The sequence below is a fragment of the Tachyglossus aculeatus genome, chromosome 7 (assembly GCF_015852505.1).
Source record: "Tachyglossus aculeatus isolate mTacAcu1 chromosome 7, mTacAcu1.pri, whole genome shotgun sequence".
Taxonomy (NCBI): Eukaryota; Metazoa; Chordata; class Mammalia; order Monotremata; family Tachyglossidae; genus Tachyglossus; species Tachyglossus aculeatus.
This window is the reverse complement of record NC_052072.1, coordinates 20019598-20042710: the sequence shown is the minus strand read 5'-3', so window position 1 is coordinate 20042710 and position 23113 is coordinate 20019598. Positions and strand designations below refer to the sequence as shown.

At 47.9% G+C, this 23113-nt stretch overlaps 1 protein-coding gene across 2 annotated transcripts in view; it reads right to left on the bottom strand.

The window, feature by feature from the left end:
• The window catches only part of CD53 (CD53 molecule), a 46886-nt gene that overhangs the window by 9183 nt on the left and 14590 nt on the right, over nucleotides 1-23113 (bottom strand). For both annotated transcript variants that reach the window (XM_038749394.1, XM_038749393.1), the window contains exons 2-4: nucleotides 15687-15832; nucleotides 3460-3536; nucleotides 1270-1458 (exon numbers count right to left, since the gene is read on the bottom strand). In XM_038749394.1, the coding sequence (XP_038605322.1) occupies nucleotides 1270-1458; nucleotides 3460-3522 (252 nt within the window). In that variant the 5' untranslated portion in view covers nucleotides 3523-3536; nucleotides 15687-15832. The remainder of the gene's footprint in view (nucleotides 1-1269; nucleotides 1459-3459; nucleotides 3537-15686; nucleotides 15833-23113) is intronic.

Sequence of the window (23113 nt, the reverse complement as noted above, 5' to 3'; positions counted from 1 at the left end):
AGAGTGAGGAGTTTTTGCCTGATGCATAGGTTGATTGGTAGCCACTGGAGATTTTTGAGGAGGGGAGTAACATGCCCAGAGCGTTTCTGCACAAAGATGATCCGGGCAGCGGCGTGAAGTATATCTTGAAGTGGGGGGAGACAGGAGGAGGGGAGATCAGAGAGGAGGCTGATGCAGTAATCCAGCCAGGATAGGATGAGAGATTGAACCAGCAGGGTAGTGGTTTGGATGGAGAGGAAAGGGCGGATCTTGGTGATGTTGCAGAGGTGAGACCAGCAGGTTTTGGTGACGGATTGGATGTGAGGGGTGAACGAGAGAGCAGAGTCGAGGATGACACCAAGTTTGTGGGCTTGTGAGACGGGAAGGATGGTAGTGCCGTCAACAGTGATGGGAAAGTCAGGAAGAGGGCAGGGTTTGGGAGGGAAGATAAGGAGTTCAGTCTTGGACATATTGAGTTTTAGATGGCGGGCGGACAACCAGATGGAGATGTCCTGAAGGCAGGAGGAGACATGAGCCTGAAGGGAGGGAGAGAGAACTGGGGCAGAGATGTAGATTTGGGTGTCCTCAGCGTAGAGATGATAGTTGAAGCCGTGGGAGCGAATGAGTTCACCAAGGGAGTGAGTGTAAGATAGAGAACAGAAGGGGATCAAGAACTGACCCTTGAGGAACCCTACAGTAAGGGGATGGAAGGGGGAGGAGAAGCCCCCAAAAGAGACTGAGAATGAATGGCTGGAGAGATGAGGAGAACAAGGAGAGGGAAGAGTCTGTGAAACCAGGGTTGGATAGCGTGTTGAGGAGAAGGGGGTGGTCCACAGTGTCGAAAGCAGCTGAGAGGTCGAGGAGGATTAGGATAGAGTAGGAGCCGTTGGATTTGGCAAGAAGGAGGTCAGTGGCTCCAGTTGACCTACTGGCTCGCTCCAAGAAGCCAACCCATTGGATATGGCTCCATCCTCCATCTCCTTGTCTAGCCAGTGGCCAATAACCACTAGGTCACTGCTCATCCATGACACAGGAAGCCCAAATAAATGGAAGGGCAGGAGAGGCACCCAACTCACTCCCCCTAGGAGCAAAATCCACCAAGGCCTGAGGGACCAGACAAAGGGTTGGAGGCATGTAGCGCCCTGCCTGTTGCTGCCAGCCAAAGCAGCCCACTCTCCCCACAAACACACACCCAGCATGACCCACCCCAGGCCCTGGTCCCACGACAGGTTTCAGGGTCCATCACAGGGTCCTCTCCGGGCTGGGGTCCGCTGAGGCGCATCCACTCACCGACATGAGCAGACACTTGTTCTCCTTGATGGCTCCCATGCAGCCCAGGAAGGCGAGCACCATGATGACACAGCCGACGATGATGAGCACGTTGCCCAGGGTGAGGGAGGGCAGCTGCTGGATCAACGCCCCATAAGTGTCCAGGATCAGCAGGTAGATGCCAAATCCCAGAATACAGCAGCCGCAGACCTGCCACCAGGAAGCAGACGGAGGTGGGGATGGGAGTCTTAAATGGGAGTCAATCAATCAATCAATCGTATTTATTGAGTGCTTACTATGTGCAGAGCACTGTACTAAGCGCTTGGGAAGTACAAATTGGCAACACATAGAGACAGTCCCTACCCAACAGTGGGCTCACAGTCTAAAATGGGGAGACAGAGAACAGAACCAAACATACCAACAAAATAAAATAAATAGGATAGAAATGTACAAGTAAAATAAATAAATAAATAAATAAATAGAGTAATAAATATGTACAACCATATATACATATATACAGGTGCTGTGGGGAAGGGAAGGAGGTAAGATGGGGGGATGGAGAGGGGGACGAGGGCGAGAGGAAGGAAGGGGCTCAGTCTGGGAAGGCCTCCTGGAGGACTCTGGAGGAGTCCTTTCAACATCTTTCCCGGGGATAATTCGTGTTCCCAGAAAGGGCTGGAAAGTAGCCAGCCTCCAGCCCTCTCCCAGGCCTGAAGAGAAAAAAGGAAGAGGGCAGCTCTTTCCTTCCCTGGAGAGGCAGAGCAGGGACAGATGGGGCGGGGCAAGGCAGGACAGAGAAGACACTAGGCCATAGAAGCATTGACATGAGCACACTTTTTTAGTGGCATTTGTTAAGCGCTTACTGTGTGTGAAGCACTGATCTAAACTCTGGGATAGACACAAGATATCAGGTCCCACATGGGGCTTACAGTCCAAGTGGGAGTGAGAGCAGGCACTGACTCCCCATTTCACAGATGAGGCACAGAGAAGTGAAGTACCTTGCACAAGGTCACACAGCAGACAAGCGGCAGAGCCAGGACCGTTGTTGGGTAGGGACCGTCTCTATATGTTGCCAACTTGTACTTCCCAAGCGCTTAGTACAGTGCTCTGCACACAGTAAGCTCTCAATATATACAATTGAATGAATAATAATAACGGTATTTGTTAAGTGCTTACTATGTTCCAGGCAGCGCTTAACAGTACTAAGTACTAAGCGCCGGAGTGGATGCAAGCAAATTGGGTTTAATGGCATTTGTTAAGTGCTTACTGTGTGTGAAGCACTAATCTAAACTCTGGGATAGACCCAAGATCATCAGGTCCCACATGGGGCTTACAGTCTAAGTGGGAGGGAGAGCAGGCATTGACTCCTCATTTTACAGATGAGGCACAGAGAAGTGAAGTACCTTGCACAAGGTCACACAGCAGACAAGCGGCAGAGCCGGGACCGTTGTTGGGTACGGACCGTCTCTATATGTTGCCGACTTGTACTTCCCAAGCGCTTAGTACAGTGCTCTGCACACAGTAAGCGCTCAATATATACGATTGAATGAATAATAATAATAATGGTATTTGTTAAGTGCTTACTATGTTCCAGGCAGCGCTTAACAGTACTAAGTACTAAGAGCCAGAGTGGATGCAAGCAAATTGGGTTACACTCCCTGCCCCACATTGGGCTCACAGTCAATCTCCATTTTACATTTTAATCCCCTTCTTTCCTTTCCCCCTCACCCCCCTCTCCATCCCCCTCATCTTACCTCCTTCCCTTCCCCACAGCACCTGTATATATGTATATATGTTTGTACATATTTATTACTCTATTTATTTATTTTACTTGTACATATCTGTTCTATTTATTTTATTTTGTTAGTATGTTTGGTTTTGTTCTCTGTCTCCCCCTCATAGACTGTGAGCCCACTGTTGGGTAGGGACCGTCTCTATATGTTGCCAACTTGTACTTCCCAAGCGCTTAGTACAGTGCTCTGCACACAGTAAGCGCTCAATAAATACAATTGATTGATTGATTGGTTACAGATGAGGTAACTGAAGCCCAGAGAAGTGAATCGACTTGTCCAAAGCCTTGGACAAGTGGCTGACTCCCAGCCCGGGCGCTTTCCGCTAAGCCACACAGCTCTTCTTATGGAGTTCAAGGACACGGCAGGCAGAGGGTGAGGTAAGTAGAAGGGATGGACTGGGAATGTGGTCCGTACTTACCCAGAAGAGCAGGTTGAAGAAGAACAGCACATATTTCAGCACCTTTAAGCTGCTGGCGGCCATGCTGGGAGGCTCTTCTACCCAGGGAGAGAGGAACAGTCATTCAGTCAGCCAACCATACCTACTGAGTGCTGACTGTGTGCAGAGCACTGTATTAATCGCTTGGAAGAGGATACTATAACAATAAACAGACACATTCCCTGCCCACAATGAACTTACAGTCTAGACAGAGAAACAGACATTAACATAAATAAATAATGACAGATATGGACATAAGTACTGTGGGTTTGGGAGGGGGGATGAATAAAGGGAGCAAGTCAGGGTGACGCAGAAAGGAGTTGGGAAGGCTCTTGGAGAAGATGAGCCTTCAATAGGGCTTTGAAGTGGGGGGAGAGTAACTGTCAGTTGGCTGTTTTTTTGAGGTTCCCCAGCAGTTCTGGATGGAAGATCTGTCTGCCCAAATGGCCTTCAGTCTCCCCTCTTTCATTCAATCGTATTTATTGAGCATTTACTGTGTGCAGAGCACTGTACCAAGCACTTGGGAAGTACAAGTGGGCAACATATAGAGACGGTCCCTACCCAACAACGGGCACATAGTGTAGAAGGGGGAGACAAACAAAACAAAACAAGACATGGGAGATCTTTGGGGTCCCAAGGGCAGGGCTATTCTTCAGCAGGGCTCCTCAAGAGCCCAAAGCACGGTTCTGTTCCAGGTGACTGGGCGACTGACTGATTGATTAGTCATCCACAGAGTGGCTCAATGAGTGACAGAGACAGACTGACAGCCAACCACCCGACGAGAGTCTAACTGACTCCCTGACTGTCTGTCTGTTTGTGTGACCCACTCTCTGCTCATTCTCCAATCCTAGCAGTTTTCCCTCATCACCTTTCTTTTAAATGGTATTTGTTAAGCGATTACTATGTGCCAGACACCGTACTAAGCGTTGGGGTAGGTACAAGTTAATCAGGTTGGACACAGTTTGTGTCTCACGTGGGGCTCACAGTCTTAATCCCCATTGTTTAGATGAGGGAACTGAGACACAGAGAAGTGAAGTGATTTCCCAAGGTTACACAGCAGGCAACTGGCAGAGCTGGGGTTTGAACCGAGGTCCTTCTGACTGCCAAGCTCATGCTCTAACCAGTAGGCCGTACTGTTTCTCTTGATAATAGTGCTGGGCTGTAAGATTCCCACTGAGTAAGCGCTTAACAAATACCATCATCATCACTCTGGCTATTGAGGAGTTGGCCGACTTTGCAGGATCATTTCTTTGATGCCAAAAATCCCTTCCCCAGGGGCTCCTCTCAGGGTCTCCAATCTGATGCCTTTTTTCCTTTTTCCCAAAGCCCTTTAGCACCTCTGGGTGAATCCTCTAAGTTTTAGGGGGCAATCTATCAATCAATCAATGGTATTAATTGAGCACTTACTGTGTGCAGACCACTGTACTAAGCACTTGGGAGAGTTCAATACAACAGAGTTGTTAATAGACACATTCCCTGCCCTCAGCGAGCTGACGGGTCTAGGGGGTGAAGAAGAGATCCCTATCTCCCAGTGACCTTGCAAATGGCGACCTCAACAAGATAGAGGCCATATGAGGCCAGTCCTCTAGACTGTAAGCTCACTGTGGGCAGGGAATGTGTCTGGTTATTGTTGTATTGTACTCTCCCAAGGGCTTAGTACAGTGCTTTGCACACAGAAAGCGCTCAATAAATACAATTGAATGAATATGATCTGGATTTCCCAAGGGACTCCTTTACTTCCTCAATGTAGTTGTAGTAGCAATAGTAATGGTAGTAATAACAGCAGCACTAGTACTACTACTAATACATTATTATAATATAATATAATTATATAATTATATATAATAATGATGATATAATATAATAATAATGATGATGGCATTTATTAAGCACTTGCTATGTGCAAAGCACTGTTCTAAGCGCTGGGGAGGTTACAAGGTTACTAATAGTAGTAGCAGCAGCACTCATAGTAATAGAAGTAGTAATAGCAGCAGCACTAGTAGTAATAGAAGTAGTAATAGCTAGTAATAGTAGCAGCAGTACTAGTAATAGTAGTAGTAGTAGCAGCAGCACTAGTAGTAGTAGTAATAATAATAATGGCATTTGTTAAGTGCTTACTATGTGCAAAGCACTGTTCTAAGCACTGGGGTAGATATAAGGTAAGTAATAGTAATAGTAGTAGTAATAGCAGCAGTAACACTAGTAGTAGCAGCAAAACGAGTAGGAATAGTAGTAGTAGTGGCAGTACTACTAGTAGTAGCAGCAGTAGTAGTATTGAGAAGCAGCATGGCTCAATGGAAAGAGCCCGGGCTTTGGAGTCAGAGTTCATAGGTTCAAGTCCTGGCTCCACCAATTGTCAGCTATGTGACTTTGGGTAAGTCACTTAACTTCTCTGGGCCTCAGTTGCCTCATCTGTAAAATGGGGATTAAGACTGTGAGCCCCCCGTGGGACAACCTGATCACCTTGTAACCTCCCCAGTGCTTAGAACAGTGCTTCGCACATAGTAAGCGCTTAATAAATGCCATTATTATTATTATTATAATCACGGCTCCACCACTTGTCTGCTGTGTGACCTTGGGCAAGTCACTTCACTTCTCTGGACCTCAGTTCCCTCATCTGTAAAATGAGGATGAAGACTGTGAGCCCCATGTGGGACAACCTAATGTCCTTGTATCTACCCCACTGCTTAAAACAGTGGTTGGCACATAATAAGCGTTTAACAAATCCCATTATTATTAGTAGTAGTTGTAGTAGCAACAGCCGTACTAGTAATAGTAGTAGTAGCAGCAGCAGTACTAGTAATAGTAGTAGTAGTCGCAGCACTAGTAGTAGTAGTAATAGCAGCAGCAACACTAGTAGTAGCAGCAGCACTAGTAGTAATAGTAGTAGCAGTACTAGTAATAGTAGTAGTAGACTGTGAGCCCACTGTCGGGTAGGGACCGTCTCTCTATGTTGCCAACTTGTACTTCCCAAGAGCTTAGTACAGTGCTGTGCACACAGTAAGTGCTCAATAAATACGATTGAATGAATGAATGAATAATAGCAGCAGCAACACTAGTAGTAGCATCAGCACTAGTAGTAAGAGTAGTAGCAGCAGCAGTACTAATAAGAGTAGTAGTAGCAGCAGCACTAGTAGTAATAGAAGAGAAGCAGCATGGCTCAGTGGAAAGAGCACAGGCTTTGTCAGAGGTCATGGGTTCAAATCCTGGCTCCGCCAATTGTCAGCTGTGTGACTTTGGACAAGTCACTTCTCTGGGCCTCAGTTACCTCAGCTGTAAAATGGGGATTAAGACTGTGAGCCCCCCATGGGACAACCTGTGTAACCTCCCCAGCACTTAGAACAGTGCTTTGCACATAGTAAGTGCTTAATAAATGCTACTATTATTATTATTAATAGACATAGTAACAGCAGCAGTAGCACTAGTAGTAATAATAATAATAATAGTGATGGTATTTGTTAAGCACTTACTATGTGCCATTCATTCATTCAATTGTATTTATTGAGAGCTTACTGTGTGCAGAGTACTGCACGAAGCGCTTGGGAAGTACAAGTTGGCAACATATAGAGACGGTCCCTACCCAACAATGGGCTTATAGTCTAGAAGGGGGAGACAGACAACAAAACAAAACATGTGGACAGGTGTCAAGTCATCACAATGAATAGAAATAAAGCTAGATGCACATCATGAACAAAATAAATGGAATAGTAAATATGTGCCAAGCACGGTTCTAAGCACTGGGGTAGATACAAGATAATCAGGTTGTCCCACGTAGGGCTCACAGTCTTAAACCCCATTTTACAGATGAGGTAACAGGCACAGAGAAGTCAAGTGACTTGCCCAAGGTCACCCAGCAGACAAGTGTCGGAACCGGGATTAGAACCCATGTCCTCTGATTCCCAAGCCCGTGCTCTTGACACTAAGCCACAGAGCTAGTCCAGCAGCACTAGTAATAATAGTAATAGTAGTAGTAGCAGCAGTACTAGTAATAGTAGTAGTAATAGCAGCAGCAACATTAGTAGTAGCAACAGCACTAGTAGTAATAGTAGTAGGGGAATAGTAGTAGGAGAAGCAGCGTGGCTCAGTGGAAAGAGCCCAGGCTTTGGAGCCAGAGGTCGTGGGTTCAAATCCTGACTCCGCCACTTGTCAGCTGTGTGACTTTGGGCAAGTCGCTTCACTTCTCTGGGCCTCAGTTCCCTCCTCTGTAAAATGGGGATGAAGACTGTGAGCCCCACGTGGGACAACCTGATTACCTTGTATCTACCCCAGTGCTTAGAACAGCACATAGTAAGCGCTTAATAAATGCCATCATTATTATTAGTAGTAGTAGTAGCAATAGCAACAGAACCAGTAAAAGTAATAGTATTATAATAGCAGTAGCAGCAACACTAGTAGAAGTAGTAGTATTTATTGAACACCCACTGGGAGTAGTGCACTGTAATAAGCCCTTGGGAAGCACAAAAGCAGCAAGTGCTACATACCCTGTCCGCAAGGAGCTTGCACTCTAATTGAGGAGGCAGACATAAGCGTATTTTACACACAGAGCGATCAAAATAAATTCATTCATCCTTTCATTCATTCATATTTATTGAGCGCTTACTGTGAGCAGAGCACTGTACTAAGAGCTTGGGAAGTACAAGTCGGCAACATATAGAGACGGTCCCTACCCAACAATGGGCTCACAGTCTAGAGGGGGGAGACAGACAATAGAACAAAACATGTAGACAGGTGAATAATTGAATGTCCAGTTGACAAATCGTCTCTGTATGTGCGCTCCCCTTTTCCCCCATTCTCTTCCTCCCCATCTGGCTCCGAAGAGCAGGAGGGCTTCCTCTTGCTCTAAAAATCCATCCCATCTACCTGGGGCTTGGGCTCCATCCCCTCTGATCTTTTGACACTTGCTTCTTCCACTCTCTGCCAATTCCTCACTCTCCTCTCTGCCTTCCAAACTGCCCATTTCCCCCTTGACTGGCCAGACCTCCTGTGGACCCCACTGCGCCCTCCAGCTCTTACTCCATCTCCCCACTCACGCCCATGCCCGAACTCCTCAAATAGACGTATCCACTCTCTGCCTCCACTTCCTCCACTAATTCTCATCTTGGCCCCCAACTACCTGGATTGGGTCCTTTCCTGGCTTTGAAGAACACCCCCCTACACACAAAAAAAAGCATGTCTAGAGAGCTCCTTCTGGCTAAAGGGCTCTACTCTATTTTAATCCCCTTAGCCTTTCTGTCACTTTCATGATCATTTGCATACCCAGTTTTGGTTTTCCCAACATAGAACAGCCCTGGTTCTCTATTCTGCCTCTCTGACTGTTCCTCCTCAGTCTGTTTAGCTGGCCACTTTTATTTCCTCTACACTTGCAGCACTGGGGGCAACGAGAGATCCTATTAATCAATCAGTGGTATTTATTGAGCACTTACTACGTGCAGAGCATTGTACTAAGCACGTGGGAGAGTACAATACAACAGAATTAGCCCGTACCGAGTGGACAGTCTACGATGACTCAGTCTTTGAGGTTAAAGTTCATCCAAAGTCTTTAATCAATCAACGGTATTCATTGAGTACCCTGTGCAGAACACTGTACTAAGCCCTTGGGAGAGTACAGTTCAACAGAATTAGCAGACGTGTTCCCTGTCGTGAAAAGCCCGGCCTCCACGGCAGCGAGGCTGACTTTGCAGTTGGGGTTGTTTTCAAGTCCAGTGCACCCAAGAGCTGACGTTATTTTGGTTCGAACCAATAGCGGCCTGGGCTGGTTCACAGGAAATCTCACAGGAACCGGCACTGCTGTTTGACCCCAGTGCTGCCAAAACGGATATTTCACAACCGTTCAGCGTCCGCTCCAGGGTGAGCCATGCTCAGGCCGAGGTCAGTCTCAGCTGGGCTCTAGATTCAGCATCATTTTGCTCCAGTTCCTGGGAAGGATTCCAGGGCCTACGCCTCATCTCTAAACCAAGACAAACCCCACCCACGCCCGGCAAGACGTCCCTCCTCCAGCTCCGACCGCATCCCAGCCTCTCCCTTCTCCCTGTCTGACTCCCACGATGACTCTAGTTTGAAAATAAAAACCAAAAACAAACTTCTTCAGCCTTGGGACCGCTCTCCCTGAGATAGCAGGGAGGGACTCTGGGAACTCTCCATACAGTTATTCGCTTCCCAAATCAATAGAAAGACTCTCGGAATTCCCTGCCTCTCAAAGTAGGATGGGGAATGGGGCTTCCCTGGGATCAGGGCTGAGGTCCCAGAATAGGTGGGAGAGAAAGGCAAGAGAAAGAACAGAATAATAACAGAGACAGACAAAGAAAGCCGTGGTAACAGCAGTATTTAATAATAATAACTGCGTACTTATTATTTATTATGGCATTATTATTTATTATGAGAAGCAGTGTGGCCTAGTGGAAAGAGCATGGGCTTGGGAGTCAGAGATCATGGGTTCTAATCCCTGCTCCGCCACTTGTCTGCTGTGTGGCCTTGGGCAAGTCACTTAACTTCTCTGTGCCTCAGTTCCCTCATCTGTAAAATGGGGATTAAATTTGTGAGCCTCACGTGGGACAACCTGATTACCTTGTATCTACCTCAGCGCTTGGAACAGTGCTTGGCACAGAATAAGCGCTTAACAAATACCGTCATTATTATTATTATTTGTTAAGCGCTTACTATGTTCATTCATTCATTCAATCGTATTTATTGAGCGCTTACTGTATGCAGAGCACTGTACTAAGCGCTTGGGAAGTACAAGTTGGCAACTATGTGTAAAGCACTGTACTAAACACTGGGGTAGATGCAGTAATAATAATGGTATTTGTTAAGCACTTACTATGTGCCAGGCACTGTACTAAGCACAAGGGTAGATACAAGTTTTATCAGGTTGGAGACAGTCCCTGTCCCTCATGGGGACAGTCTCAATCCCCATTTTGCAGATGAAGTAACTCAGCCTGGGTAGGAGGGAGAACATCTCCTCCTTCTAGACTGTGAGCCCACTGTTGGGTAGGGACCATCTCTATATGTTGCCAACTTGTACTTCCCAAGCGCTTAGTACAGTGCTCTGCACACAGTAAGCGCTCAATAAACACGATTGAATGAATGAATGAACACCTGAATTTCCACTTTTGCAGATGAGAGACCTGAGGCACAGAGAAGCTAAGTGATTTGCCCAAGGTCACAAAGCAGACAAGTGGTGAAGCCAAGTTTAGAACCCAGGACCTCTGACTCCCAAGCTCCATACTCTTTCCACTAGGCCATGCTGCTTCTCCAGTGAAGCCCACTGTAGAAAATGAGAGAGGTAAAGGCCAGAGAAGTGATCTACAGTACGGAAGCCAATTCCTTATGAGGATAAATGAAAAGCGCTAGGAACTCTTCACTCTGGAGAGATGGAGACATGATTGAACAAAGCTACGAAGGATGTGAACCAGTTGAACACAGAATTGCTGTTCATTAAATCCCACCACACCAAGATTCATTCATTCATCCAATCGTATTTATGGAATGCTTACTGTGTGCAGAGCACAGTACTAAGCGCTTGGGAAGTACAAGTCAGCGAAGTCTGAGGACAGTACGTTCAAAACAAACAAAAAGAAACACTTTACTCAGCAGGCAGTGAACATTTGAGATCTGTTACCTAGAAAGTTGTTCAACCTTGGGTAAGTCACTTAGAGAAGCAGCATGGCTCAGTGGAAAGAGCACAGGCTTGGGAGTCAGAGGTCATGGGTTCTAATCCCGGTTCCACCACTTGTCAGCTGTGTGACTTTGGGCAAGTCATATAACTTCTCTGAGCCTCAGTTACCTTATCTGTAAAATGGGGATTAAGACTGTGAGTCCCACGTGGGACAACCTGATCACCTTGTATCCCCCCCAGTGCTTATTACAGTGCTTCACACACAGTAAGTGCTTACATGCCATTATTATTATTGTTGTTCTTCTTCTTATTATTATTATTATTATTAACCTCTCTATGCTTCAATTACCTCATCTGTAAAATGGAAATTAGGACTGTGAGCCCCATGTGGGACAGGGACTGTGTCCAATCTGATTAATTTGCATCTACCCCAGCACTTAGTAAAGTGCCTGGCACATAGTAAGCATTTAACAAGTACCATGAAAAAATAGCAGTAAGTTCTAAAGGGATTTGGATCAATCCTTGATTAAACTTCCCAGAACAGGTTCTTAGAATAATAATAATAATTTTGGTATTTGTTAAGCACTTACTTTGTGCAAAGCACCATTCTAAGCACTGGGGAGGATACAAGGTGATCAAGTCATCCCATGAGGGGCTTACAGTCTTAATCCCCATTTTACAGATGAGGTAACTGAGGCCCAGAGAAGTTAAGTGACTTGCCCAAAGTCACACAGCTGACAAGTGGCGGAGCCGGGATTTGAACCCATGACCTCTCCCAAGCCCATGCTCTTTCCACTGAGCCATGCCGCTTCTCTGGTACAGTTGTGGAGGAGAAACATTAGGAATGATGGATGCTATCCATGATCATGGATAGTACCTACTGGGGTGGGTATCAAGGAGAGCAAACAGCATATTCTTCCCCTAAGAATCCTGTGGCTACCATTAGGGACAGAATCCTGGGCTGGTTGGACTTTTGGTGTGACCCACTAATGACACATGGTCTTAAGCACAGAAGGATGCAAAGCAAATAAATAAATAATCTTTGGTTCCGTCCTTCTCTCGTATTTGTCTCTATTTATTTATTTATTTGCTTTGCATCCTTAAGACCATGTATCATTAGTGGGTCACACCAAAAGTCCAAAAGAGACAATAATAAATAATAAAGAGACAAATACGAGAGAAAGACGGAACCAAAGGAACAGAGCAGAGAGGCCCTGTACTAAGCATTGGGGTAGATATGAGCGAATGAGTTTGGACCCAGTCCGTGTCCCACGTGGGGCTCACTTTCTTAATCTTCATTTTACAAATGAGGGAAGTGAGGCCCAGAGGAGTGAAGTGACTTACCCAAAGTCACACAACAAACAAGTGGAGGAGCCAGGATTAGAACCCAGGTCCTTCTGAATCCCAGGCCTCTGTTTTATCCACTGGGCCAAACTGTTTCTCAGTGATTCTAGATGAACGATCGTAGAAAAGGGAATCATAAAACCTGAGTTCTAATCCTGACTCTGCCACTTGTCTGCAGTATTCCCTCAAGCTGGTCACTTAACTTCTCTTTGCCTCAGTTTCCTCACCCACCCACCCCCAGCTTAAACTCTGAGCCCCATGTGGGCCAGGGGTTGTGTCTGATCAGCTTATATTCTATCCACCCCAGTGCTTACCACAGTGCTTGGGGCAGAGTAAGCGCTTTACAAGTATCACAATTATCATCACTACTAGGTGGAGTCTGAGAAGTAGAACAAACTGAGTAAGAGAAAGAAACAGAACCAGAAGGAAAGATGAAGAGAGATACTCATCTACTGTGACAGGAATGAGAAACACAGACACACGCAAACACGCTCATAATCCCCTAGACAACATCTTCTTGCGTCTTCTTGTCAGAACAATCACAATCCCACAGACAACATCTTCCTCTCAGAACACTCATTGCGGTGGAAGCAACAGTTCATTTCATTCATTCATTCAATCGTATTTATTGAGCGCTTACTGTGTGCAGAGCATTGTACTAAGCGCTTGGGAAGTGCAAGTTCAGGGAGGTAAATGGTGGGGAGGAAAAGAGGGCGAGACAGAGAAGACGGGACATCTGCCCACTTCCTTCCTCTGGCCTCGAACACTCTCCTGCCTCATATCTAACACACAACTACTCTCCTCCTCTTCAAAGCCTTGCTGAAGGCACATCTCCTCCAAGAAGTCTTCCCTGACGGAGCCCTCCTTTTCTCTTCTCCCACTCCGTTCTGCATCTCCCTGACTAGTTTCCTTTATTCATCCCCCTCCCAGCCCCACAACACTCGCGTACAGAACTGTAATTTATTTTTTTTATACTGCTGCCTTTCCCTCTAGACTGTAAGCTCGTTGTGGGCAGGGAATATGTTATATTTTAAGATGTACTCTCCCAATCTCTTAGTACAGTGCTCTGTACCCAGAAAGTGCTCAACAAATACAATTGACTGAGGGGAGAGAGAAACAGAGCTGGGAGGGAGAAAGTGGGGACACTGGGGGGGTGGTGCAGGGAGAGAGAATGGGAGAGATAGAATTCATTCATTCATTCAATTGTATTTATTGAGTGATTACTGTGTGCAGAGCACTGGACTAAGCACTTGGGAAGTACAAGTTGGCAAAATATAGAGACGGTCCCTACCCAACAACGGGCTCACAGTCTAGAAGAGGGGAGACAGACAACAAAACAAGGCGCTAAACCAGAAGTCTCTAAGGAACAGCAGAAGCCGCATTACTAACTGTACTAAGCGCTTAGTACAGTGCTCTGCATACAATAAATGCTCTATAAATACGACTGAATGAATGAATGAACTAATGAAGCAGCACTGGCAGCCTGGAGGAGGAGGCTACCACCCTGACCAGAAGCAAGGCTTGGACAAGGGGCTGGGATGGCTGGACGCCTTTCACGTGTCGCACACGGGCCTGAGATTTGGGACTCTCCCCTGTGATGAGGGACTTTTCCTCATCATCAATGATCGTAATTGAGTACTTATTATGGGCGGAGTCTGGGAGAGTCCAGTACAGAGTTGGCAGACACGGTCCCTGTTCACAAGGAGCCCAAGCCTGTGTGCAACCTGATTACTTTGTATCTATCCCACAGCTTAGAACAGAGCTTGGCACCTCGAAATCGCTTAAATACCATTAAACAAACCCCACAAACCAACGAAAAAGCGATCCTACAGTTTAGATACTTGGTTATCTTAATCAGCAAGTAATGCAAAACAACCCCCCAAGCCCCGCATCCCCTCTGGGGTAGATGAGTTGAAAAAGCAGCGTGGCCTAGTGGATAAAGCACAGGCCTGGAAGTCCGAAGGACCTGGGTTCTAATCCCGAGTCTGCCACTTGTCAGCTGTGTAACCCTGGGCAAGTTGCTTCACTTCTCTGTGCCTTTGTTCCCTCATCTTTAAAATGGGGATTAAGACTGTGAGCCCCATGTAGGGACATAATAATAATGGCATTTGTTAAGCGCTTACTATGTGCAAAGCACTGGGGAGGATATAAGGCGATCAGGTTGGCCCACGTGGGGCTCATAGTCTCAATGCCCATTTTACAGATGAGGTAACTGAGGCCCAGAGAAGTAAAGTGACTTGCTTTACAAAGTCACACAGCTGACAACTGAAAGAGCCAGGATTCGAATCCATGACCTCTCCCAAGCACTTAGTATAGTACTTCCCAAGCGCTTAGTACAGTGCTCTGCACACAGTAAGCACTCAATAAATGTGACTGAATGAATGATTTCCCAGCCCGTGCTCTTTCCACTGAGCCACGCTGCTTCTCTGGACCATGTCCAAGCCGATTATCTTGTATCTATCCCAGTTGTCAGTACAGTGCCTGTCACATAGCAGGTGGTTAATAAATACCATTTTTTTAAAAATGAAAGAAAGAAATATGTTTCTGGAAGAAGATGGGGGTCCCAGCGACTCCAAGAGGGTTTTGGATTCAAGTTCAATAGGAATAGGAAATTCAATAGGAAGCAGCGTGGCTCAGTGGAAAGAGCACGGGCTTGGGAGTCAGAGGTCATGGGTTCGAATCCAGGATCCGCCACTTGTCAGCTGTGTGACCTTGGGCAAGCCACTTAACTTCTCTGTGTCTCAGTTACCTCATCTGTAAAATGGGGATTAAGACTGTGAGCCCCAAGTGGGACAACCTGATCACCATGTATTCTCTCCCCAGCTCTTAGAACAGTGCTTTGCACATAGTAAGCACTTAACAAATGCTACCATTATTATTATTATTATTATTAAATTCAGCTCAGTTTCCAAGGCTCATCATAGCCTTTCTCCCATCATCCCTCCTGACTCCGAGAGCCCAGGTCAGGGAGCCGGTCCTACCCCCGGCGAGCTGCCCTCATCCCTCGTTCTTTAGAAAGGCCGGCCCCAAGCCGGTCCGCTTCGCCTCCGCCCGGGGTTTGATTTCAAGGGGGTTTCCTGAGCGATCGTTATCCAGGCTGAACGATAGCGAGAAAAGTGGTATGGGGGTGTTTCCATTGCCTCCCCCGCCCCCCGGGCCTGGTCCCAGTCTGTTCCCAGGGCTGACCCAGACCCCATATGCTGGGAGATGGGGTCAGAGGTCATGGATCAGAGAGCGGCGAAAACCCTACCTGGTCTGGAAATGGATCTGTGTGGCTCGGACGAGGCAAGGCGTGGCGCAGTGGCCCCTGGCTGGCCAGAGAGGAGCACGCGGGACTGATTTCTGAAGCCGAAAGGGGAAGTGTGGGGCGTCACAGCTGTATGTGATCCGCTGGGGCTGACAGGAAGTGTAGAGAGGAGGGAGAAGCGGTGGGAGGGCAGGGTTATAGTATGTGTAAGAACAAATCCTTCCAGGTGGCAGGGCCTGAAGGGCCTCGGATGGACAAGGCTTGGAAGCTATTGCCAGCCTGATAGGGTTGCCGGGATGCTCCGGGGAGGAAGAGGTGGAGGAAGGCCCAGCCCCCGTCCTCAAAGGGCTGCAGTCAAGTTGGGGAGATAGGAGAAGCAGACGCACAAGCCAGGAGACGGAGAGTACCAGAGAGCAGAGAAATGGCCGGAGCCGTGGCACCGCAGGCCACAGTGACCCTGGTTAGGCCAGGGTGAGATGCAGAACTGGAAGGATCAGAGGGATCGGAGTCTAGAGAAGTAGAGCTGGGAAGCCTTCCTGGAAGAGGCCGGCTTTCAAAACATTAGGAAGTGGGGAGGGGTGTGAGTGGGAGAAGGAGAAGTTGAGGGATGATAAAGGGAATGGCTTTGAAATGGGAGAGTTGGTTGGGAAGGGGGCAGGGGGCGGAGAATGGACTGGGATGGGGGGAGAGGTGAGGGAGGTAGGGCTGTGGTCAAATTCTCTGAGATTCCACAGTGAACATCATCAGTAAAAGATGTGGGGCAGAAGGAGAAGCAGCGTGGCTCAGTGGAAAGAGCACGGGCTTTGGAATCAGAGGTCATGGGTTCAAATCCTGGCTCCACCAATTGTCAGCTGGGTGACTTTGGGCAAGTCACTTAACTTCTCTGGGCCTCAGTTCTCTCATCTATAAAATGGGGATGAAGACTGTGAGCCCCTCGTGGGACAAACTGATCACCTTGTAACCTCCCCAGCGCTTAGAGCAGTGCTTTGCACATAGTAAGCGCTTAATAAATGCCATTAAAAAAAATCCTGCAAAGAGCACGAATCAGAAACAGTAGCCCGGGACTGCCCTGACCCTCAGGTCATCCCAGGGCCCAGGGAGATCAGTCTAGGGGCAGGACGGAGTATGGGGTAGGGGATGCGAGGTGGGGCATGGTGACTTAGAGAAGCAGCGTGGTTTAGTGGAAAGGGCATGGGCTTGAGAGTCAGAGGAGGTGGGTTCTAATCCTGCTCCGCCACTTGTCTGCTGGGTGACCTTGGGCAAGTCACTTCACTTCACCTCAATGTACCTCGTTCTCGCCTGTCCCACCGTCGACCCCCGGCCCACGTCATCCCCCGGGCCTGGAATGCCCTCCCTCTGCCCCTCCGCCAAGCTAGCTCTCTTCCTCCCTTCAAGGCCCTGCTGAGAGCCCACCTCCTCCAGGAGGCCTTCCCAGACTGAGCCCCTTCCTTCCTCTCCCCCTCGTCCCCCTCTCCATCCCCCCATCTTACCCCCTTCCCTTCCCCACAGCACCTGTATATATGTATATATGGTTGTACATATTTATTACTCTATTTATTTATTTATTTATTTATTTTACTTGTACATTTCTATCCTATTTATTTTGTTGGTATGTTTGGTTCTGTTCTCTGTCTCCCCCTTTTAGACTGTGAGCCCACTGTTGGGTAGGGACTGTCCCTATGTGTTGCCAATTTGTACTTCCCAAGCGCTTAGTACAGTGCTCTGCACATAGTAAGCACTCAATAAATACGATTGATTGATTGATTGATTGATTCACTTCTCTGTGCCTCAGTGACCTCATCTATAAAAATGGGGATTAGGACTGTGAGCCCCACGGGGGACAACCTGATTACCTTATAACTACCCCAGTGCTTAGAACAGTGCTTGGCACATACTAAACTCTGAACAAATACCATTATTATTGAGCAGCAGCGTGGCTTAGTGGAAAGAGCATGGGCTTGGGAGTCAGAGGTCGTGGGTTCTAATCCCAGCTCCACCACATGTCTGCTGTGTGACCTTGGGTAAGTTACTTAATGTCTCTGTGCCTCAGTTACCTCATCTGTAAAATGGGGATTAAAAGTGTGAGCCCCACACGGGACAACCTGATTACCCTGTATCTACCCCAGCGCTTAGAACAGTGCTTGGCACATAGTAAGCGCTCAACAAATACCATTATTATTACCTTTGGGCCTGGTCAAAGGTTGTGATTTGCTGGGAACGACTAGAAGCCGCTGCCGGGGTCTGAACGGGAGAGCGACTGGTCAAAGATACCGGAGGAAGGCAGTTCCAGCAGATGGGTGTAGGGCAGTTGGAGTGGGCTGAGGTGGAGGGTGCGATTGCCTCGTGGTGAGGGCGTGGAAAAGATCACCTGTCAATCAGATCAGAGTACCCTCCCTCCACAAGGCACCCCTGGACCCAACCTACCCTCCCCCCATTCAGTCATTCATTCATTCATTCAATTGTATTTACTGAGCTCTTACTGTGTGCAGAGCACTGTACTAAGCGCTTGGGAAGTACAAGTTGGCAACATATAGAGACGGTCCCTACCCAACAGCGGCAGTCCTGCCAACTGGTTGCATACTGGATCCCCCCAGGGCTTCCGACAGGCTGGCCCTAGCCAACATTTCTCATTCTCTATCCAGATTTCTGCCCATCTCCTCCCCAAGGGAGAATGACCACAATGGGAAATAGGGAAGAAATTAAATTCAACACCTTTTTCTTCAGACTCGCTACCCATCCAGCGTGGCTCAGTGGAAAAAGTACGGACTTTGGAGTCAGAGGTCATGGGTTCAAATCCCTGCTCCGCCAATTGTTAGCTGTGTGACTTTGGGCAAGTCACTTCACTTCTCTGTGCCTCAGTTCCCTCATCTGTAAAATGGGGATTAAGACTGTGAGCACCACGTGGGACAACCTGATCACCTTGTATCCCCTCAGCGCTTAGAACAGTGCTTTGCACATAGTAAGCGCTTAACAAATACCATCATCATTATTATTATTACTACTCGGTCTTGGTCGGTCGAGAGTGAAATCCCCTCTCTTCCTTTGGAAGAATTTAAAATAGAGTTTTCTTCTCATCCTCTGCCTCTTCCTCCTCCATCTGCCACCCAGCAAGCCGACTTCTGCTTACAACCACCCACTCTCTGAATCTTTCCTTCTGTCTCTCTGCCTTAGGCCTCCATCTGTCTTTCCATTTCAATCTCCCAATCTCTGTGATTCTCTGTGCTTCTCCATCATTATCCCATTAGTTTTTATCTCTACCTCAGTCCATCTTTTCCTGTCTTAGTCTTCTTCTCCATCTCTCTAAGTTGCTATGTCCCTGCCTTTCTAGGTCCCAATCTTTCTGTATCTCTGTTTTCCGGTTTCTATTTACCTTCTGTGTCTTTCTTTGGGGGCCTTTTTGTCCCATGTCCTGTCTCCAGCAATGGCAGCAAACAGAGGGTTTGGAAGTACAGTTCTGATGGTTGCTCTCCTTGTCACCCATGCTATTGGATCGGAAGGGACCATCCAACATCCCTAATGTTCTTTTCTGAGACCTCTTGTCTCAGAATTTATCCAACATCGCTCTCAAGCCTACTGACATTTTCAGCCTACACAAGTTCCTGTGGTAACAAATCTCATATGTTGATTTCCTGTTGTATTCAGAAGAATTTCCTATTGTAACTTTTGGACGGATGAACTTCACACTCCAGGAGATGCCCTCTCCTCCTCATTATCGTCATCATCAATGGTATTTATTGAATGCTTGTCCTGTGCTGGACTAAGTGCTTGGGAGGAGTATAATTCAACAGAGTTGGTAGATCCATTCCCTGCCCCATTGTCCTGATGGGGTGAGATTTGGTGAACAAAAATTCCACATTTCCCTGGTCTGCCCCTTTCAGTGATTTTTTTAAGCTTTTTTTAAAATGGTACTTGTTATGCACTATGTGCCAGCCACTCTATTAAACCCTGGGGTAGATACAAGATAGCCAAGTTGGACACAGGCCCTGTCCCAAATAAGGTTGATGTCCCCTCTCAGCCTACGTTTTTCCAGTTGGACGTGTTCTAATCTTTTTAGATTTTCTTCCTGAGGAAGTCCCTCCATTCTCCTTACTAAGCTTGGTGGCTCTTCTCTGTTCCTTCTCCAGCTCGATCACGTCCTTCACAGGGCACGGCCAACTCAGATCCCTGGTGCGCTGGACTTCCCCCCAACTTGTGTTTTCCATCTTGAAAAATGAACTCCCAACCTGATCTGATTAACCACACTAAAAGCCCTCGTCCGAGGCAGGAAACCGGACCAAGTGGCCTTTGGAAACCCCTTCCGGCTCTCAGAATAAGTGACTTCTCCAAGCCCCTATCTTCTGTTCCTGACTTTTCACTCTTTTCTTCCCCCGCAAAACTTCTCCAAGGGCCTCTGTCTCCAACCTAAGAAAACTCATTTACCCATTCAATCAATCAATCGTACTGATTGCTTTCTGTGTGCAGAGCACTGTACTAAGCACTTGAAAGGGTACAATTTAACAGAGTTGGTAGACACGTTCTCTGCCACAAAGAGCTTACGATCTAGAGGGGGAGGCAGATATTAATAGAAATAAATTATAGATATGTACAGAAGTGCTTTAGGGCGGAGGAAGAGTTGAATAAGGGGAGCCAATCCAAGTGCAAGGATGGAGTAGAAGGGAGTGGAATAAGGGGAAATGAGGGCTTAGTTAGGGAAGACCTCTTGTCTTCAATAAGGCTTTGAACGTGGGGAGAGTCATTGTCTGACGGATATGAAGAGAGAGGGCATTCCAGGCCAGAGGCAGGAAGTGGGTGAGAGGTCAACAGTGAGATAAACGAGATTGTGGTACAGTGACTAGGTTGGCATTCGGGGAGTGAAGTGTGTGGGCTGGGAACTCCTCACTCTCGGCTTCAAGGCTGTCCATCACCTCAGCCCCTCCTACCTCACCTCCCTTCTCTCCTTCTCCAGCCCAGCCCGCACTCTCCCCTCCTCTGCCACAGCTAACCTCCTCACTGGGCCTCATTCTTGCCTGTCCCACCATCAACACTAGGCCCACATCCTTCCCCTGGCCTGGAATGCCCTCCCTCCACACATCCGCCAAACTATCTCTCTTCCTTCCTTCAAAGCCCTACTGAGAGCTCACCTCCTCCAGGAGGTCTTCCCTGACTGAGCCCCCCTTTCCCTCTCCTCCTCCCCTCCCCATCGCCCCCACTCCCTCTGCTCTACCACCTTCCCCTCCCACGGCACTTGTATATATTTGTACATATTTATTACTCTATTTTACTTGTACATATTTACTACTCTATTGATTTTATTAATGATGTGCATATAATTATAATTCTATTTATTCTGACGGTTTTGACACCTGTCTACGTGTTTTGTTTTGTTGTCTGTCTCCCCCTTCTAGACTGTGAGCCCGTTGTTAGGTAGGGACCATCTCTATATGTTGCCGACCTGTACTTCCCAAGCGCTTAGTACAGTGCTCTGCACACAGTAAGCACTCAATAAATACGATTGAATGAATGAATGAGAAAGTAGCGAGGTGAGGTAGGCGGGGGCAGGCATATTGAGTGTTTTAAAACTGGTAGTAAGGAGTTTCTGTTTGATGTGGAGAGAAGGCGGGGTAGGGCTGTTCCCCTTGGACTCTCTTCTCACTCTCCAAGTGCTCCTAACTAGTCCCTGAGAGCGTTATTACCCCGAGATCAGATTTCCTCCCAGTTAAGTTTCTGCCAAAGCCTGGGGGACCTCGTTAAAAGTTCTCCAAGTTCAAGGCCCCGGGGAGACAGGGTGCATTCGGACTCTCTGGGGACGGACCAGGAAAGTGAATTCTGCTTGTGGGGAGAAGGGAGGCAACAGGGAGCCCCTCGGCTCAGCCCCTCCCTCCATCCCTCCCTTCCTAGGCAAGTGCATCTCCCCAGAGGGATCCCAGCTGGCTAGCTGCCTTGTGGACCCCCAGGGGACCCGCTGGGCAAACAAGAACAGCTGATGAAAAGGTGTGCAACTTTAGCCTGCTCCATTCTTGGATGAGAAAAGCCCAGGCTGAGCCGGGTTGGGGGCGGTTGGGAGGAAGGATCCCTCTCTGAGAAAAGTTGGGCCTGTTGAGTTTCTTCCACACTCCCCACAGGGGGTTCTGCCCGCCCTCCCCCGCAAGCAAAACTGAGACCCCAACCCTCCAGGATCCAGGTCCAAGGACCACAGGAAGGTTCAGTGCAGATTCCAAGGGGATGCATCAAATTTTTTTATGGCATTTGTTAAGGGCTTACTATATGTCAAACACTGTTCTAAGTGCTGGGGTAGGTACAAGTTAATTAGGTCAGTCTTAGTAGGAGAGAGAACAGGTATCCCCATTTTACACTTGTGGAAATGGAGGCACTGAGAAGTGAAGCGATTTGCCCAAGGTCACACAGCAAGCAATTGGCAGAGCAGGAATTAGAACATAGGTCCTTCTGACTCCCGGGCCTGTGCGTTCCTCTACTAGGGCACACTGCTTCTCAAGCCTCCTCCTCTTCCCCTCCCCAACCAACCCCTCATTCTAGATGTCTCCAGTGTAACCTAGTTTGGCCTGGGGATCCCTGAGGGTGGCAGGACCCCAACATAGGAACCCCCCAGGTTCTTGTTCCAGAACTCTCAGGAGCCCCAGAGAAGGTATCGTTGCCACGTAGCAGATCCCAAAACAGCCAGAAACGCCCAACTCTCGTACTCTCAACCTGGTGGGAGCCGGAATTGGGCTCTGGGATCCCTGTTCAAGAGAGGCCTGGACGTTTCCCCCTTTGGGGAGGGTCGGGGGGACAGCCAGTATGGTACAATCCCTCTCCAAAAGAAGCTGTAGCTGGGTCATTTGGGGAATCTTCTCCCAGTTCATTCATTCAGTCAATCGCATTTGTTGAGCACTTACTATGTGCAGAGCACTGTACTAAGCACTTGGAAAGTACAATTCAGCAACAGTTAGAGTCAGTTCCTGCCCAACCACAGGCTCACAGTCTAGAGGGGGGAGACAGACAACAAAACAAGGAGACAGGTGTCAATATCATCAAAATAGACAAATAGAATTATAGATATATACACATCATTAATAGAGTAATAAATATGCACAAATATACACAAGTGCTGTGGGGAGGGGAAAGGGATAGGGTAGAGGGACGGAGTGGGGGTGATGGGGAGGAGAGGAGGAGCAGGGGAAAAGGGGGGGCTCAGTCTGGGAAGACCTCCTGGAGGACGTGAGCTCTCAGTAGGGCTTTGAAGGGAGGAAGAGAGCTAGTTTGGCGGATGTGTGGAGGGAGGGCATTCCAGGCCAGGGGTAGGACGTGGGCCAGGGATCGACAGCAGGATAGGTGAGAATGAGACCCAGTGAAGAGGTGACACCCCCCCCCCCCCGGCCCCACCGCTTCTAGACTGTGAGCCCGCTGTTAGGTAGGGACTGTCTCTATATGTTGCCGACTTGTACTTCCCAAGC